Here is a 19185-nt window from a genome sequence, read left to right as displayed (position 1 = left end):
ATTTTACGTGGACTTGTACAGTAGTTTATGGGGACTCCGGCTTTCCAATCTCCATAGTCGGAGAACGGAGTCTAGTCGAGTCGCGATTCTCATTTTTCGGCTGACTCACCTGTCCACCATGCCAAAAATAACCTGTCCAAGTGATAGGCAAAGGGTCTAGTCAACGATCGCTCATCAGTGGACTCGCCTAGCGTTGCAAGTTTATTGCCAATGCCCCGCCTCCTTTTCATTTACTGGCCACTCTCGATCCCCCTTGACTTCTTCCGGCTTAACTATGGCTAGTTCTCACTTCTCGAAGGTCTTCTTCCAAGATTTTGTAATTTGATTAATTAATTAATTTTATTTCAATCATTTCAACAATTTCACTTGCAGTTAGGGTGAATGGGTTGACTGTGAAATTCAAATGCCACAGCCGTTCAAAGGCGCCACCTGGTCATTTCGGTTTGGTCGGATTTTTGTTTCCGGGTTTGAGCTCGAACCCCTGAATGTAGAACATGGCTTAACGCACTGCAACTGATATCCCTGGATCTTCGTCAGCCCTGACTCGGATTTGCCACTGTGATATCTGATAATCGTTGACACGAGCTGATCAGAATTCCTCCAGGTGGGGATTTTCTTTCCCCCGTATCCCGTACGGAGTAATTTGAACTTGAACTTGCATTTGTGCTTGGGTAATCGGGGCTGTGTTCTATGGGCCGCCTCTCCACCTTACTGGTGGGTATAACGTGATTGAGAGCCAATCGCTTTTTTCCAAGGACTGCGCTTGGGACTCTGCCAATTGTCAAATTACTGTATAGTCGTTCATGTTCTTCGTATGGAGTACTATATTCGGAGTACATCTTCGCACAGTACAGAACAGTATGTGATATCGTGGAAGGACAGCGACCAGGCAACTCACATTTTCTCAATATCGACATATTCAAACGAGGCTGGCGTGGCCCATTATGTATAATGATGTAAAAACCGAGGTACTCGGATTCCTTCGTAAATTTTAATTCCATATTTCCAAGATGGCACTGATAGACACACCTGCATCCCGTGAGTACTGTACATTATCTACAGTACAGAAGCATAAAGACAAACAAAATCACCATCTGCACCACATGCAGCGCAGAATTAGTCCCTGCGTCCCAGCCTCTACCACCTACATCATGTCCATCCACGAGAAAACCCAGCTCCCAACCTCCAACATATGATTCAAGACTCGTATGTAAGGGAGACCGATCTGCATGTATGTAATGCCATCGGAATGGGGGGCTGCGATCGACCAGTGGCCAACCGTACGCTGGGGCGGAGGCTTGTCGATCCAGGATCCAGGAACCAGGGGCCACTCCATAGACATCCGTTCCAATAGGATCGGCGTGGATCGGGAGCGTATCCATTCCACGGGGACCTGCATGGTTATCTGGTCGGTATACTGCCTGTGGGTGGGAAGTTTCTGTCGCGAGATGCAGATGGGTCGTCCTCGCGTCTGTCTATGTCTGTGGCTGGCTTTGTAGTTGAATCTGTAGGTTGAGTTGAATTAAGATTTTGAGACGCGTTTCGTGTTGACTTTTTGGCGTCTGATACGTAGTGGTTGTTTACTGTGCTGTACCATTCGCGTTGCATTCCTGATGCGGATATCCGAGGGTAATCTATATTTGTTGATCGAGAAACTCTTTAAAAGAATAGTATAAATGTTGCTTGTTTATCTGTTAGTATATGTACCTATGTCAAAGTATCAAAAAAGCCTATGGTAGTAAGTAATTCTTTCATTCAACGGCGTATTGGTCAAATGGATCATTGTCTGGCATAATTTGGTCTCGATATTTATGTCCTACATATGATAGAATGTTTATAGAGGCACCTATCTCATCTTTGGCGAGTTGCATCAGTCCGTATCAGATACTTAATAGAAGCTTAAGACATGCTGACACCTCGCAGTCTCGCACAAGTGAAGAAAAAAGGAAATACTAGAAGTGATAAAAATCATGCTACCACATGTCCGAGTCGTCGATTAGGCACAGTGGGGGTAGTAGTATATATTCAGAGTAGTACCTGGTTTAAAACTCCCATCTCAGAACTTGAAGAACTTAGTATTCTTTGGAGTATATTGGTCCTTAACAGTATTAACTTCCTAGCAAGAAGGGGATGAACTGCCTCATCTTTAATCTTTCGAATATTCTTCATATGAACCTTGAACTGTAGTCGGCCCACTTATGATGCTTAGCTGATTGTTCTCCTGTTGGTGCTATTCATACACTAACAGCTCTCATCACCATCTCGCGCCAAGACGCTTCAAGTTTGTCCAGCCCCAGACCATGGTATAACTCAATAGAAAGAAGATCGAGATATAGAGTCGGATTCGCAGCAACTAGAGGACTCTCACCCGAAGATTCACATAATTGTGTTCCTGGGAGATTCCTCAAGTTTCATCTTCTGAAGCATTTTATCGATTTCGTCTGTAATATTGACTGGGCTATTTCTCTCTTGACAAATATACAATCCAGCCTCCAGCAAGAGAAGTCGTTTCCAGAAGCCGGCTTCTGTGTCTGTCTTTGTTATGTCCCAACTGATATTTGAAGTCCCAGTCGTCAGAGTCAATATCAACGTCTTCCTCGCATGATGAATCGTCCCGATTTTGGGCATCGTTTCCGCCTGATCTAGGTCGGTTAACCGAGGTCACGAGCTTGTTGGGGTTGAAGCATATTGTGCCATTTCTTGGGCCCTTTCGTTTGATATTGAATGGTTTAGTGCGCATTTTGGTTAGTTCTTTTCGCTAATATACCATCTAGATGGGGCGGGATGAAATGGGGGCTGAAGCATGTAAATGCTGACTGCACGCGAGTCCTTGCTATATGCGGAGGCTGCGCATATTGTAATGCAAACTACAGCAATCTTGGAGAATAGTATTTGGTTGATACAGATATCAAATGGCCTTCTTTATTAATTCAGTGGAAGTTGCTAACGGATAAGTGAACAACGAATATCATACAGCGAAGCGTGGGCCAACGCCCAGTTTTGGAACCTAGAATGCAAGGTTATAAATAATACCTGAAGTGTACATTGAGACTAGACCTATAAACATGAATTTGAATCAAAATGTTTTTCTGCCTATGATTAATGATTGTAATTCAAGGATTTTTTGTCTTCTTGACTCCCCAATATATACTACGTCGGGGTATGAGACACTAGGTACTATGATGATTTATTGTCAACATTGGAGCTTGAATCTTTATACTTCTGGTTATGCCTCAAAACAGATATCAATCCAAGTAGGAAGAGTCTCAAATGTTTGGGTATGATAAGAAAACATATGCGTTATATTAAACATACCGTGGGCTCAATTCCAACATTCAAGAAATGTTGTGACACATGAATTTTGGGCTCGTGAATTTCCCAAATGAAATGATCACGGGCTTATTGATATAGCAAGAAATGAATTGTCTCTAGGTACTAGTACATGGAAATTACTGAATACACCACTATTTCCCAGGAGGATATTTGTATAATATGTAGTAGTTGTGATATCCCCTGCGCTGCTAGAACCAAAATGTAGTACCACATGAGCAACCAAGAATACACTGGCATGCGGATCACCTTTACCAGAAGTAGTACGACCTTGAATAAACCCGGAAGAATGTCAAACTCAACAATAGCTTCGCAATCTTGGTATTCCGCGAAAAGAAGATTGGCTCGCCTCCAATCACACTCGTGGGTTTAAACCCGCGATTACCGGCGCCCGGAGTAGTTAGCAGCATGAGTTCTTATAGAAATGTCGTACAATACAAGACAAGTTCAAAATAATATTATAGCTAATCAAGTTCTTCAAGTTGATCGATATTCCGAGGAGAATTTAGCAATTTGCCCCACTCTTAAGTCAGCACGAGTTGATTATCATTCGAATATCAACCATTGCGTCAAAAATCTAACCAGATGATCCCTGCCACATTCACCTGGGGATATTTCTGTTGATATTTATACTTTTTGAGACATGGCTCCAAATATTCCGATTCAATGAGTTTTCCAAAGTTGACGAAGCTTACTAGTGCTGAGTGCTCAGGTGATTAGGTGTTGATGTAGGGCGAGGTGAGTCGAAGTGAGACATCCTCCTCTCATAAAATCTCGAGACTAATGTTTCACGCATGAGCACAGAACGCAGCTATATTTCTTGAACGAGAATTTTGACAAACAAAAATCTCAGGAAAGAGCGGGCCAAACTCCCTCTTACAGCATACCCTGTACCAAGATATAAGAGTACCTATGCCCTGACCGTGAACCATTCAAAACCAAGTCTAAGCCTAAGATCATTAAACCAACGATATTTATACAAATCAATACACAACAGTCCAAATGAAGCTCCTCCTCGCCTTCTGCGCTCTCGCAGCCGCAACATTCATCCCAAACAAAGAACATAATTCACCCCACATAGTCACAATCCTATTTGCAGAGGAGAAAAGTGGCCGCAACTTCCCCGTGAACATCCCTGCCGACCAACGGACATATAATGTTCATAATCTCTTCCATGGAATTCATCAAGGGGTTCCTCTCTTCGCAACCTCTGCTCAACTTACTAGCTCGCTGTCACAAGGAACAACCTGTGTGATTTCATTTGATGGAAAGAAAATTGCAACTTTGAGCACTGAACATTCTTTTGCGTGGTTACATGAACAGGGTCCTCGTCATTCGCCTGTTAATATTGATCATGCGACTATTATTTGCCGGGCTTGAAGAGTGGTGTGAATGAGTGGGCTTCTAGTGATATCCAAGGTTTTGTTTTGTGCTTTGATGCGTGGATAACAGTGTAATTTCGAGGGGCTTAAAGAGTTACGAGGAGAGGAGCATTTGAATAAATTTGGCATCTTGCAGTTGGGCTTGTCCCTATTTTTAGTGGAGTGTTTATTAACATAATGGCGTTGTAAGATGTAGATCATGATCACCTGGTGCATTGTATCTAGGCTTTATATGCTCGAGAAGTTCGAACAAAGGAAGAAAGAAGAGAACAATTACTCGAATTTGAAAAGGATCCTACGTTTATTGGGTGAGGACATTTTAAATATTTCATGAATTGATGTGCATTGAGATTCAAAATTATGATATACAATGCAGGTCTATGAGCATTAAAGTCATGGCGTAAATCATCAGATGCGACAGAAAAAAGGAAAGTGGTCGTTAATTGAAAACATAAATCAGAACCCGCCATATAATTCAAGAGTCCAACGCCAGGGAATCCCATTTTAAAAAACGCTTGCGGTAAATGGTGTGAAATATAGACGAAACATTAAGACAAACCAACAGGCCTTCGTCCTAGCTTAGGTATGGCGGAAGGGCTCGTAAGCGTTGGATTGCTGGTGGGTGTTGGGTGCTGGGTAGTCACCATGAGCAACAGGAGCCGGGTAAGAGGTGTTTTGCTGTTGACCATAGGGAGCCTGGCCTGCACCAAGAGGCTCGTAGTTATAAGGAGCCTTCTCCGCGGGGATGCTGCGCATGTTTCGGTTGTTGTTGCGGTTTCCGTAGGGGGAGCGACCGGAACAGCAGCAGACGCTGAAGGTCCAGAAGATCACAGCAGCGAGAGAGAAGGCAGTAGCCAACCAGGTAGCGATGTAGATGTTCTTACCCATCGACAGAGTGATTCCGTAGGCTTCGAGAGTACCCTTGAGAGTCGATCTGAAGATTGAGAAGAGGACAGTTGAGGTGATTGATCCGGCAGCAGTGAAGATGAAGGCGAAGACAGCGACGAGTGTAGTGACGCAGCTTCCCCAGCGGCTGCAGATAGCGAAGAAACCAACGACGATCTCGACGATTGTGGCGATGAAGGCGATCAGGTAGGCGATGAACATCCATTTGGAGACGGCCTTGTAGATCTTCATGAGCTTGTTGTAGTCGCTTGGGAGCTCGTCTTCCACGGATGAATCATCGAGTCCCCAGACGGAGAATGGGTCGAAGTAGAATTCGGCCTTGGGGTTTGAGCAGGTGGAGACGTCTTTCTTGTTGTTGGTGATGTCGCCGTCGCAGTAGCCCCAGAGACCGATTTGGTAGAAGTCGGCTAATGTGCTGTCGCTCTTGAGTTGGTCGATGACGTCGGAGACGTCCGAGGAGCTGACATCGGTGATACCGTTTTCGCTGAGAATATTTTCTATCTTTGTTGTTGTTTTTGAGCCTTCGCTGGTCATGTTTTCGAGGTTGATCTATAAACATTGCAATATTAGTGAGATGCTCTTGAATCAGTGGTGATTGGTGATTGCGAAACTTACCCGCAAGAAATAAAGATTATTCAATGCATTTGAGCTGGCTTTGGTGCAGCCCAGACCCACGAAGATGATGCAGATCAAAGAGGCGATAGTAAGTACATAGGGCGTGAAGATACACGCAACGCGACCGGCTTTCCCCATGATGGATTGATGCAGATGGGTATTGATTGGGACAGATGGAGGAGGAGGAAGGATAAACAGAGAAGGATGGATAAGTTTAAATGTCGAAAAAACGGGGTGAGGTCAGTGATTTTATCCTTGCATGGACGGCATTTGGAAAGTGGTGGTGTACAACTTCGGTACTCAGGGCTGAGCCAATAAACGAGGCTGGTGATGTGGCCCACTTGCCCCAGCCACGCCACGCTTGTTTCTATTCGTGTACGCGCTAAACCCAAATGGGCCGTGGCTGATCAGCGTCACCAGGGCATCAAGGATAATCAAGAAGAATCAACGAAGCATCAGGTAGATTAAGCAGGATTGACGAGTGACGTGGAAACCCTACACGGAATACGCCATGACAACGTAACTACTAGATTAATTGTTCTCAACAGATATTAACATCCAGAATCTCCCCTAAGCATTTCCCCCCTGAACCCTTTCAATTTTCTCCCGAAATCCAGATTCCATGGTCCAGCACAAGGATCGCCATGCCACCCGACCCGATCGAGCAACGCACTTGTCTGAGCTTCGTCATCCTCCTAGCCCTGTGGAGTTGTTCAAATTTTCCCATGCCCGAGATACATAATCTAAGCAGCCAGGCTTCTTCATTTTGCGCTTGGCAGCGCTGCAATTTCCGCACCTGGTCGCATCTGCCGCATTCTACATTTTGCTGCGCCTACAAAGTATACGTTTACTGACTTGCCAACTGACCTACCGCGAAATAACTCTGTGGCCTGTATTCTCGGCAGTCTCCGTCCGAACCAATATTGATTTTTCCTTCTCCCTTGTTTCTAAATTTGTTTGATCTTCGAATAAAGTTTTCTGGGGCTTAGTTATCTCTCTCCACTGACTTTTTTTAGTGAGGTGTCCAGAATACTCTACCGACAATGCAGTGTCTATGTGCCGATGCCTGGCGGTCAATAAGGGATGGTTGGAGGGGTGCATGCACCAGCCATAGGTGACGACGCACGTTGCTGCCAAGATTTGATGTTCAGTGGCCACGCGCATACTCATCATACTCTTTCAAGTTTATTCCTAGTCATGCACATACATACAAAGAAGACCTCCTATTGATTTTGCAACTGATAAGCTATAGTTAGTCTAGCCCGAACACAGCCACTATAATCATCATCCTAATAATAATGAAAGTTGTAAACCCGGCAATGTAGATGCCTGCGAACTGAGTAATAGGCCAGTGATGTAGTTTTGCTCTCCACCGGAGATCAATATGCACTATTCTTATTATTTTCAAGTGGGTCTGGGTTTGTTTATTTATTTATTTTCAAGTTAATCCCAACCTCTCTGGTAAACCTTACTCAGGGTGCATGCTTTTTTTTTCTTAACAGCAGAGATGCGAGACTCAATGACCTCCGTTTTCCATTTTTATTAGACATGTCTAGAATTGCTAAATGAGCACCCTAGTAAGAAATCGAAGTCATTCATTCAGTGTACCAAAATAGCCCGTATCAATTTAGAAAACTTCATCATTCACTGCCTGTCTAGGCACATCCTCAGATAATCAAACACATGAAACCAAGCGCATCCTATAAAGCAAAAAGCATAGCAGCCGCAGCTCCAAGAACCACACCTTCAGCAGTAGCAAGAGGCATGGCACCATTAGTAGATGTACCCGTAGACGAATCCACAGTAAAGGTAACACGACCCGTAGACCCCGCAGCATCCGTCGTAGTCTGGCTAGCAGAATTGGTAGCAGGGCTCGAGGAGGCAAGCGAAGAAGAAACAACCGATACAACGCTCGAGTAATCACTAGCAGTAAATGGAACCTTTGTAACACAACTCTGTGTAGTCATTGAGAGGAATCCATCGGTAGTGATAGAACAGAAGGGAAAGCAGTCGCTGCTATCATCGCGTGCCTGGTACATATTACCTAGATGGACGGAAAAGTCGTGGACACAGCAGTATCCCTCGTGATCTTCAACAGTAGTAGATCCGTAGCAGCATCTGGCATCGTTGTTGACTATGCTGTTTTGCCAATCGCTGGGGCAGCTGTTGCCGTTGAGGCCACCGGTCTGGGTTTGTTAGATGGTGTTCAAGTGCCAGCAAGTGTTTGTGAAAGGATTCTGGTATGTAAAAGAATTCTTCCAAGTATGCATGGGAGACTTACTATTGTTTCGGCATTTGAAACCATAGCAAGTGCCAGGACAGCTGGTATGAGGAGGTCCTTCACGGAAGGCATTTTTAACGATGGAGGCTTATTAGGTAGAGGTGAATGGATTTTCAGAAACTTGAAGGCTTGTTGTTCTGAGGTATCTCGAGAGGCTCTCATCTCATTTAAGTAGAGCAGAGAGGTTCATGCCAAGCAGGTCAAAGACCCTGTAGATCCATCTAGGGAATTATTTGGAACCTCATTTCACGTCAATGGCTTCGAATTGCTTCGATCTTGCCTGAAAGAAGGAAATGCCAAATGAATTAAAATCACCAGTTATCCAATGGTGAATGGGTTTGGAGGGCCCTGGCATGGAAAGTCATACTATGCAACACCCCAGTTCATGATATATGCCATATTCAGGAAAACGAATGCGAGCTGACAGTTTAGAGTTGATCTTGGAGACTATCTCCGGGGAACTAAGGTGGAAAGTGCTGTATAGATGATTGGGGGCTCAGTCGATCGTTACTGGATTTAGATTGGGGATCATTGATCTCACGCCGCTAGTAAGTTTGTGGAAATCGACTGCGAAGCGTTGTGGGCCTAGCGTAGAGGTAATGCATCTACAGGAGCACAACAATCTTGGACGACGTTTTTTTCAGGGTCTGATTCACGCGGTGTAGTTTCTTGAAATTGAATGGGTTTAATTCTTGAGGCTTAAACTTGATCTTACATGCCCGGAGTTTTTCCGAGGTTGAAAAGACTTAATATTAGAAACTACATGGTATTGATGCCCCGGCAATTGTTATACTATGGATATTAAGTTCACCATTCGTTCAACTGTATATATAGTCATATGCAGGCAGTACTAACACGTGGCTTTATGGGAATTCTTCGCAGGTCTTCTCCCTGCATTTTCTCCCAATCGTCACCCCTGAAATGATCCACCCATCATCTTGTTATTCAAGTTGCAGCTTCATCTCTCCTTGCATAGAGACTAGACATGCGTGTTACAGTACGCATAATCTGCAGATTATGTGTAATTGTTATGTTTTGAAAGCCCAACAAGTTCAACACGCGCTTAGGAATCCGATAAGTCAATGGCTTTTGAATATTTTTTTCCCACAATGATGCGACTAAAGTCTACCCAACTTGAAGCCCCATCCCTGTCCACCAGGCACACATGATCCTACTAACTAGTTTCCCTCAACCATGGTTCTTCTCGTCAAAGCATATACACAAGGCAGCGATCAATGCCATATCAACACCAGGCACTACAGTGACAAAATAGGTGTCCTGACCAAACATCTTTTTACAGGACTAAGTCGCAGATGACAAATATGAGCTGCTACTCAACCGTTTTTCTAATCAACAATATCGGCATTGTGCTTGAAGAACTTTCCACTCATACCAAGAGTCACTGGCTTGCCGTTGCGATCATTGAAAGTCATAATGGCATTAGAGCCGATAACTACTGAAGTCAATAATCGGGTACTTTACCTTGAAACGTTATTGAAAAAGATCGCACTTACATTTGAGATTGCTTCTGATCTCGACAATATTGGCGCGCTCAGGGTCCTCAATCACATAGGTTGTATGGAGGTGAATATGCTCTTTGGTAATGTCGAACAGGCGTTGACGGTTCATGTCTTCGACCTTCTTGCGACCTTGAAACGGTGCCCAGGAGCCTTTGACTTTCAAAATTGGTTGATCGTTGTGCAGCTTGATTTCAAAGCTGTCCCCGGAGAAGGAGATAATCTTTTCTTTCAAGACGATGGTCTGCGGTACATCGGAGACAAAGTCGCCGAATAAATTGATGGGCTGGGCTACAGGGGGGAGAGAAGTAAGGTGGTGCATGGTGCATGGTGGATGGTAGAATTATTTTGTAAAGCTTGAGCCTGTTGGAAGATATGTCCTGGACGGAGAATTTGGTCAAAATAGAGAGAAAAAAGTTTCAGGTTTGGATCTGGAGTTTATACTAAGGACCCCTGTGACATCTACCCGAGCTTGGCGTTGAATCAGCGGAAAATTATCATGTTCAATGCCTTTAAATGGCTTAGAGGATCTACTTTTTGCCATGATCTATGGCGGCTTTTCGGACCGTGGGGTTATACCCGCGCTCACCCTAATTCAGCCTTGGGATTGGTATCCTGGCCGACCCCGTCCTGCCCTCATAGTAACCTTAATGGGTAACAAGCCACTAGGTGCTCGACTGTGGGATGTTTAGGCCCCATGAACACTTGTCAATGCGGCCTCCACATGAAATATTGAATTGACTCAGTTGAAGAAAGAGATTTAAAGAAGTGTATCTCATCAAAAACCTTCCGCGGATACTATAACCTTGGAACCTTGGAGCCTCGTCTTACATCTTACAGCAAACAACAAAAAATCAAATAATTTTGTATTATTTGTGGATGGGCTTGGTCTCTGTAGAAAGAATGAAGCTATTTCGACTATATAAAATAATAAAATCATCGTTCGGGAACGAATATGGTCACACAAACGTGCATTAAGTACATGGATTATACTTACAGGGCGTTCCAGTTGTGCGTAGTATGTCTGATCAGGAAATATGTTTAGCCAGTTCCACACATATGGGAAACTAAATCAGACATACACAACTGGGTGCCCCTCACAAGGCGAGGCCATCACGATTCAGCTGAAGGGTATCTAAACAGGGGCATGAAGACTCCATGATTAGCCGAAGAAAATTCGAGTTACTCCAATTATTGCGATACCTTTCCACCCCTTTATAACTCGGGATTTATTTGACACTTCCTAGGGTCCCAGCTACGTTATTTCTCTCTTCCTCTCTACCATCTACAAATTACCAAACCCAACTCTCAACAATGTCGGAAATAGACCCTCAGGTCAGCAAGGCTTTGGGAAACCTCAGAAATGCCAATGAGGCCGATTCTTGGGTTCTGATGAGTTATGTCAAAGATGCAAGATCTTTATTTTTCGCCGCATCCGGGCAGGGAGATATCAACGAAATCACTGAATACCTTGATCAATCCAAGGTTCAGTTTGCATTGATTCGCCGAAGAAATGACGAGGGAGCAACCAAAGATATTTTTGTGTCATTTGTGGGCCCTGATGTTGGTTTTACTCAGCGGAGGCATGTTTCGGAGTGCCGTACTGAAGCAAATTCGATTTTGGGACCTGTCGACGCCCATTGCAATATTAATCCCAACGATAATCTTGGGAAGAAGCTTTCTCAATTTTAAACCTAAGTCCCACCGCTTGTAAAGCTTGCTTTTCTTATTATTTTCTTCTGTGAGACTTTTCTAATTCCAATAGATAATTTGAATGCGTTTATAGCCTTTTCCAATTGTGTTTCTTGATCCTTGCCGTGACGAACACACTCAGTCTGGCTGCTTGTATGTGGTTTTCTGTATAACTGGGACGACGGTCCTGAAGGCGGAAAAGCTTCATAGTTTATGGCAGTAATATGTAGCTACTTGATCAGAAGCTCACTTGATGGACTACAATAAGACTCGTTCATGACATACTGAGTACCAGACCATCGGGTTACCAAGAAGCTAGGGACAGGTTTAGATCACTAGAAGTTCTTTTCGAGGCAAAAGTAGACGAACTATTGAATGAAATTTAAGCCTTAGCCGGTGTCTATTCCAACATCCAACGCGCATTCTGATGGGAGAATCGTAGTTGAATGTGTGCCTTCTTTGTAGACCTTTCCATTTTGGCGACCGTCTGGTATATACTATCGTCCTTGTTCAAATTACTGAATCCGTGGTATGTAGAGGAATGCCAAGACTGCAGTGATGATTTCCATAGCGGCATATACACTCTCTTACTGACTATCACCATAATCCCTCGAGGGGCTTATTCTGATGTCGAACAAACCGACAACTTCACTGAAAACGTATGATAAAGGGATAACGGTGATCGACTTAATCAAGGGAAGCATTCTATATGTCCAACAACTTTTCATTGATCCACGGCCGGCATTGAGATATGCTTTATTCCGCTCTGTGCGTGACCGTGCGGTTAATTCCGACATGTGAGCAATGAAACATTGTGATGGGCTTCTTTCAAGGGAATACCAGCGGACTCTGAAACTGCGGTATGATTTTATGGACCAACCACTAAGGAGGCTATGCGCAGATGCTAAGACGCTGGCTCGACCGGAGTCCGATTTCAACACAATGTACGAGCTCGTCGATCGGATAACTGTCATGTTTTTCCATCATAATGAACATATGAAGGCTATGTGCAGATGCTTAGTATGTACTTTTGCTCAGCTTGGGGGTCAAAATCGGCCTTCACGCGATGGAGGGTGATTTCTCACCCGCTCCCACCCCGAAGTCTGACTGTTGTATGTTAGTTCTTGTATTTCGATGCTCCTTTAGTGATGAATATAACAAAGCAGTCGTGTCTTGTCATCACCAATGGATTTACATGTATTGATATACGTCCTTGAACTACTGGGGAAAAAACCCTTAATGAAAGCCTCAAAAGTGTAGGACGTAGAGATGTAGTGAAGCGTGAAGATAATCTGTTGATCTTAAGCGGAGAGGGAGACAGGATGCCTGTGCCATAAACTCGGACCAGAGATCACCACGGTGCAACTACTTCAAATTTGCGAAGGGCTGAAATCAACTTCAATCCACGCAGGTAAAGGGATAGAACAGGCCGAGAAATCGGTGGATGAGAAAGATGACCGATGAAGATTTCTTTCTTTTTCGAGTACAGTTTATATTGGAATTATTTAAAGTATATATACATAGAAATTAAATTCCAAGGCCAGAACCATTTTGTTGAAGCTTCTTATTTTTCCAATGCCATGCATCGAATTCCCCGCTTGACTGACGCTTGCTTTTCACATTGATTGTATTGACATTTAATGATAGGAATATTAGTATATTATTGTCCACATAGCTCACTTTTTTACCCCCAATCGCGAGGTGAAGCAACAATGTGCAACAATTGCGCATAAAATACACGAACCGGCTATTTTACGAGGGGTAAGCACTGAAGCTCCAGCAATAAGGAATGAAAACTTACCCAAAACACAATTCATAACATAGTATCCAAATTGCTCGTTAAGGAGACCTCCAAAAATTGGACCCACGCATGATCCCAGGATGGTAGCAACGCCGCTAATTGCAAGGGCGCGAGATTTGCCCCCATTGGGACCAAACTTGCCGGGGTACTCTGTTTGCAACTCATTGACAGCCACTTTCGACGTGTTAGTAAAGCATTCAGTATTTCTTTCCTTTTTGTCTCTGCAAAATTGTAGCACTTACCTGTGGCTTCAATTGGTCCTAATCCATTGAGAAACGACCGTTGAACTCCGATGCAAGCAGTCGTAAACACATAGATAGAAGGCCCCGAATCTCCGACGACTGTAGCGAAGGTATCGTTCCCGGGGACACCCAGAACCCAAATGAATGGAGCCATGAGAAGAAAGCCGAATACACTTGGCGCCCGCGTCCCGACGCGATCTTTGAGCCAACCCACGAATGGAGACATGACAAGGCGAGGAGCCTGAAGGAGACCAAGGACAAGACCAGATTGAGAGCCACCCCAGTGGAATGTGTCGCGGGTGTGCAATGGGACAGTGGCGGCGAATGTTGCCGTCATTAAGCCGAACATGAAAGCGCAGAATACACCAGCAACAAAGTTCTTTTTCCTGAAGACGCACCAGTAGAAGTTTGGTTCAACCTCATTTGCTACTTCCTCCTGAACTTGTTGAGGCTCTGTGGCGAGAAGGGGAGATCTCTCCGAAACCGAGTCTTGTTTAGTATGCGAAGCGTCGGTAGCATCTAGAAATCAAGTTTTAGCAAACCAATCAATAACACTTAGGAGCGTATAAAAGCAACCTACCGGTCTTCTCAGGAGACTTCTTTTCCACCATCAGGAGTCGAAATGTTGTGTCGATGAAGAGCAGTACCAAGGTACTTGCCCATGTTGGCCAATAGCCCGTCGTGTCAAGCAAGATTCCTGCTATCATGGGCCCACATGACGAACCCGACGAGACTGCGACTGATACCGCTGCATAGGCTTTGCCAGTGTTTTCGACGGAGACGACATTAGCCACGGTCGAGATTCCCACCACCCACATAATGCTGCTAGATAATGCCAGCATAGATCGACTGATAAACAGTAGAGGAACTTGATGTGTGGTCAGCTATTCAGATGTTCCCTTTGAAAAAGGCTGACGGATCCGTACATACCGGATGAACCAAATGCTGTCGCGAAGTTACTAACGAAAGACATGCCCAGACCCCAAAGAAACCAGCTACGCTTCGACTCGTACTTATCCGCAAAGTGCGCCAATGGAACACGAATAAGCACACCGATAGCCGCCTGCTCAGCTAGGATCCATGAGGTCATGGTTTGCGTGTAGGATTTGTCCAAATGCAAGCGGTCTTCGAGCATGAACGGAAGAATAGGGTCAATAAAACTGGCCAAATACGTGTCTATTCATTCACCAATCAGGAAGAGAGGTTAGTTTCATTTTTCTCATGTTTTCTCCGCGGAAAGAAAAGGGGACGGGCACGGTACCGGTGAAGAACGCGGCACACATCGCTGCCACGATGAACCACGTTGAGGACCGCCATTTCAAGCCCCATACGGGCGTAGTCGCTGAGTTTTCCATCGCACACGTTGAGATGGGAAACTTGGAGACTTTTCAACTTAATGCGGGGAGCGGAAAGTTATATGGACCGGAAGCTGAAGTGACGGCATTTAGGGGGAAAAAGCAGCCTGACCCTTGCTTGGATGCAAATCAATAGTGAACCTCGAGTGGGGCCGAATTTGCCACGAACAGGATTGCCATGACGATCTCTGCATCACGATCAGACACTTGATGTGATCGGCAACCTTGGAAGAAGATAAAATCACTTTAGATCATAGAATTTCAATGGCTTTCTACAGGTAAAGGCTCACAACAAAATGAACAAGCTGCGAGCCCTCAACTTCAGAGCTGGCGATATGAGACTTGTTCACTGAGTGGGGTTGTCGGACAAGACATCTGGATGTTCTCCCATGTCCCAAACCTTGGAACCCACTGTCCCGGGCGGCCCGTGATGCGGGTTGTACCATGGAGTGCCCTACGATGTTCCACAGTATTTGGCCCGCTTGTGCCAAGTATAAATAGTATATATTGTATTACTCTCTATATACAGTAATGTAGATATCTTTATAATATTAAATATATCAATACGGAGTAGGGAGAGACATATTCGGAAGAAAAATGGGGAAGAAAGAAAAGGGGCAAAAAGGGTCCACTTTGAATGAAGTGTTACCGGGTGGCACACCCGATCAAAAAAATCAAAAAAAAATCAGATCTGCTTTACTAAATTATGGATTTCAGCTGAATCTGAAGAAATTCATTACAAATAAAGAAATGATTCTAAATTTGAATCTCTGTACCAGTTGCCCGGGTCCCGGGCAGACCTTCACTTCTATAGCAAATTTTATTAGTTTTCTGCGCTCTACTTATCCATAGAATAGCTGTCTAGCATAACACGCCCAAGTTCGGAATCTAAGAACCCAAGCTTCCGATACGCACGGGTGTCTCGGGTAATTTGAAGATGCTGACAGTAGGGAAATAGACTAGGTGGAGCACTGAGCCTAGCCCTCCAACTCAAGCGCATGTTGAGGACAGAATGTACTACTTTATTTACTATAAAAGACCGGCGCAAAAGTGGTATACACAAAGGAATAATTAAGACTAAAAGCTCTTCTACAAAATGCTTAGCAGGGAATCGAGATCCAGAGTAAATACTGCAAGTTGAACTAAAAATTATACCGAAAACAATCTTCAAGCGCCCTCTAACATTGTTGTACATGATCACACCCGGTCCATTATCGCGCGGGTGCTTGAAAGGGCTCAATTTTACCCACAAGTCCACCTAATGAAGACCATTTGCAGTGCCATTTACAGTGCCATTCGCAGTGCCATTCGCAGTGCCATTTGCAGTGCCATTCAAACTCTGCTTTTTAGCCTCATCCGCCGCCTGCAGCGCCCCTTTAATGTGCTCAAGAAGCACCTCTGGGTCTTCGAGACCGATAGAAATCCGAATCAAGGTCTCATTCAACCCATGTCCTCTTGCCCAATCCTTTTGCTTCTGCATAACCAATTGGACATAGGGTAGCGCAATCGTAACATTCGCGCCAAAGGAAGGCCCTTTGCATACTGGGAAGTTGTCGAAGAATGCCGAGGCCTGCTCGGTGTTTTCAAAATCAACTCCAAATACAGAGCCAAATCCCGGCTCGAACTCGTCAGTGGCGGGGCGCAAGAAGCTTTCATAGTTCTTGCGGCTCCAGCAGACACGAGGCGAGTAAATATCAGCCAGAGCACTGTTGGAATCAGCGATGTAGGGAGTAAGATAGTCAATCAGATAGGCAGCAGTGCTGTTTTGCTGCGTAAAACGCTCGAGGTAATTGCGACTGTTCAACTCCAGCTGGATGGCATCCTCTGCATAGAGATTATTTACATGAGTTGCAGCAAATATTTTACTGAGCTCCTGGTAATGAGAGAAGTGTGGATTCAAAGTAACACTGTCAATTTTGGTTCATTAGTCTGCTGATTGTGTAATAAAACGCGCGAGGACGGATCTGGGGACTTACCACCCTCCAAGAACATCAGCATAGCCACTGAAATTCTTAGTCAAGGATGTGACAATAACATCAGCGACATCTGACACATCAATATTGGCCGCACTTCCTATTGTGTCGTCGATCACAAAGAGGAAATCGTATTTGTCGGCCAGATCGCGCACTCTGCGCAAGTCCGGTGTTCGCAAGACCGGGTTATTGGGACACTCGCACCATACAGATTGAATTTTTCGGCCCTCCTTAGCTCGCGAGATCAAGAGTTTTTCTAGATTATCGATGTCTTTATCGAGGCCGTAGCTATACATGTGACATGGTATGCCAATCGTCTCAATCATCTTCACTGTTAGCTCATAAGGAAAGCCGAGCATAACAATGTCATCGCTTCGCCATCGTAGAAGTGACTGATTCACGTGGTAGAGCGCAGCCATGCCCGACGCGCTGAGATACACATCATCGCTGGTTGGCAGGGTTTTCTTGGAATTAATGGGAGCGCGCACAAGCAGATCAGCTACCCGCTTGCGAAGTGTGTCATAGAGGGGAAAGTCGCGGGTAGATGGTGACCCTTGCAGCGCGCCTTTGGTAGGCGTTAGTTGGCATTGGGTACATTGGAGGCATTGCTTTGCTAGCCTCGAAGATATTCCGCGGCCATTCAACCGCCAGAAAGTCATTTTTGTTGCTTCCGCGCTCTTTGGATGCGTAACAGCATAGAGCTGAGGGATGTAGGAAAAGTTGACATCGGATTGAGAAGGTCCCTGGATGAGTTTCACAGCGAAGAGCGAAGTATCCTTCTCTTCAACGGCACCATCTGGGTTGACCTCCTTATCAAGAAGAAAAGATCGGCAATCTGCTGCGCTGTCGTAATCAGGAAACACAGCAATGCTTTCCGCGGGGGTTGGAAGATTTCGGATACATAGGTCGGAAAACTATTTTTTCGTACATTAGTCTCGAGGCTAAGTCAAGTTTCAGTTCACTGGGAGTATAGATGCATACTTCTCGAACTTTTGTGTGCAGAAATGTTCTGGGATATCCATTTTGTAGAGCCTCTGAAACTTCTGGCTTTCCTGCTCCATAACCCGCTACATCAGCCCAGACAGGGAATTGCACGGATATAGCGTGCTCCTTTGATACAGGAACAGCATGACCAAGAGGCGGGGGTGATTGGTATTTCATCGCGAACTTGAAGTACTCTGGACAGGAAAAATGATCAATAGAAGGTTCAGGCCAATTCAGACCATAAAACAGACTCGGGGGAGAAATCAGCTTTATACCTCGGTTACTGTTATACCAGGAGCTCTGCTTGCCGATCATGTTCGGCTGGTGTCAGATTGTGGGGAGTGCGGAATGTCCAAACTATCTTTCATGTAGTGTCTGCAAGCGGGCATTCATGGGTGTTCATGGATGTACCACCATTACCCGTATTTTAACTGTTGATCAAGATACGTAATTCATTTACTTTCTACAACTAAAACCGTGCGGAGAGCGGACATTCATCGGCATGTGTTCATGGATACCTACATATTACTGTTACCCAAATTTTGGTTGTTGATCAAGGCGTAATTCATTTATTGTTTGCCACTAAAACTGTGCGAAGATCGGGCATTCGTGACAAGGACCCATATTTTTACTGTTGATCAAGGTTCGTGATTCATTTAGTGTCTACAAATGAAACTACTGTACTGTATGCGTATGCGAAGACCGAGCACTGACATTTATGGATGTTGATGGATGTATCATCTTTCCTTGTGTTTTTCCTGTGAATCGTGGATCTTGTATGTATGTACAAACACCAGATGGGCAATCTCTGTGGGTCCTGGATCTATCACCATCTGGGCATTCCCTGTATCTCTACTGTGGATCAAGCTACGTAATTAATCAGTGCCTGCATAGTAAACCCGGGCGAATAGCAATTTGAAGCATTCGTGGGTATTGAGGGATGAATCAAAATCCCTCGCAATCTTTTTTTTTATGATCAACTTGAAGATATACTAGGATGCATAGTTTGTTGAATGATGTCTACAGGGCTGCATTGTCTGCAACTAAAGCTGTACAAAGACCGCGGGAGCGGGTGGGTACTTCCATTGTGCACGCCCCGCCTGTTGC

At 44.7% G+C, this 19185-nt stretch overlaps 9 protein-coding genes across 9 annotated transcripts; 3 read left to right on the top strand and 6 right to left on the bottom strand.

Moving 5' to 3' along the window:
* Positions 1-2458: 2458 nt before the first annotated feature.
* Positions 2459-2740, bottom strand: N7478_006423 (uncharacterized protein; the record flags this gene model as incomplete). Its single annotated transcript, XM_056922637.1, has 1 exon — positions 2459-2740. The coding sequence occupies one exon, from the start codon at positions 2738-2740 to the stop codon at positions 2459-2461; it is 282 nt and encodes a 93-aa protein (XP_056780674.1).
* Positions 2741-4332: 1592 nt separating this feature from the next.
* On the top strand, positions 4333-4710 carry N7478_006422 (uncharacterized protein; the record flags this gene model as incomplete). The annotated part of the gene is made up of 1 exon (XM_056922636.1): positions 4333-4710. One exon carries the CDS (start codon positions 4333-4335, stop codon positions 4708-4710), a length of 378 nt encoding a protein of 125 aa, XP_056780673.1.
* Positions 4711-5291: 581 nt separating this feature from the next.
* On the bottom strand, positions 5292-6371 carry N7478_006421 (SUR7/PalI family protein; the record flags this gene model as incomplete). The annotated part of the gene is made up of 2 exons (XM_056922635.1): positions 5292-6167; positions 6234-6371. The coding sequence occupies 2 exons, from the start codon at positions 6369-6371 to the stop codon at positions 5292-5294; spliced, it is 1014 nt and encodes a 337-aa protein (XP_056780672.1).
* A 1562-nt stretch (positions 6372-7933) lies between these two features.
* Positions 7934-8586, bottom strand: N7478_006420 (uncharacterized protein; the record flags this gene model as incomplete). Its single annotated transcript, XM_056922634.1, has 2 exons — positions 7934-8419; positions 8515-8586. 2 exons carry the CDS (start codon positions 8584-8586, stop codon positions 7934-7936), a joined length of 558 nt encoding a protein of 185 aa, XP_056780671.1.
* Positions 8587-9860: 1274 nt separating this feature from the next.
* N7478_006419 (uncharacterized protein) lies at positions 9861-10353 on the bottom strand (the record flags this gene model as incomplete). Its single annotated transcript, XM_056922633.1, has 2 exons — positions 9861-9967; positions 10029-10353. 2 exons carry the CDS (start codon positions 10351-10353, stop codon positions 9861-9863), a joined length of 432 nt encoding a protein of 143 aa, XP_056780670.1.
* A 992-nt stretch (positions 10354-11345) lies between these two features.
* On the top strand, positions 11346-11723 carry N7478_006418 (uncharacterized protein; the record flags this gene model as incomplete). Its single annotated transcript, XM_056922632.1, has 1 exon — positions 11346-11723. One exon carries the CDS (start codon positions 11346-11348, stop codon positions 11721-11723), a length of 378 nt encoding a protein of 125 aa, XP_056780669.1.
* Positions 11724-12804: 1081 nt separating this feature from the next.
* On the bottom strand, positions 12805-14856 carry N7478_006417 (uncharacterized protein; the record flags this gene model as incomplete). Its single annotated transcript, XM_056922631.1, has 5 exons — positions 12805-12830; positions 13525-13698; positions 13767-14285; positions 14347-14634; positions 14697-14856. The coding sequence occupies 5 exons, from the start codon at positions 14854-14856 to the stop codon at positions 12805-12807; spliced, it is 1167 nt and encodes a 388-aa protein (XP_056780668.1).
* Positions 14857-14987: 131 nt separating this feature from the next.
* On the top strand, positions 14988-15257 carry N7478_006416 (uncharacterized protein; the record flags this gene model as incomplete). The annotated part of the gene is made up of 1 exon (XM_056922630.1): positions 14988-15257. The coding sequence occupies one exon, from the start codon at positions 14988-14990 to the stop codon at positions 15255-15257; it is 270 nt and encodes an 89-aa protein (XP_056780667.1).
* A 1122-nt stretch (positions 15258-16379) lies between these two features.
* Positions 16380-18255, bottom strand: N7478_006415 (Cys/Met metabolism pyridoxal phosphate-dependent enzyme; the record flags this gene model as incomplete). Its single annotated transcript, XM_056922629.1, has 3 exons — positions 16380-17028; positions 17098-17937; positions 18023-18255. 3 exons carry the CDS (start codon positions 18253-18255, stop codon positions 16380-16382), a joined length of 1722 nt encoding a protein of 573 aa, XP_056780666.1.
* Between the last annotated feature and the right edge of the window lie 930 nt (positions 18256-19185).

This window comes from Penicillium angulare (genome assembly GCF_028827245.1).
Source record: "Penicillium angulare strain IBT 27051 chromosome Unknown utg000004l_segment0_segment0, whole genome shotgun sequence".
Classification (NCBI taxonomy): domain Eukaryota; kingdom Fungi; phylum Ascomycota; class Eurotiomycetes; order Eurotiales; family Aspergillaceae; genus Penicillium; species Penicillium angulare.
The sequence above is the reverse complement of the archived record's forward strand: the minus strand, read 5'-3'. Positions and strand labels throughout refer to the sequence as shown.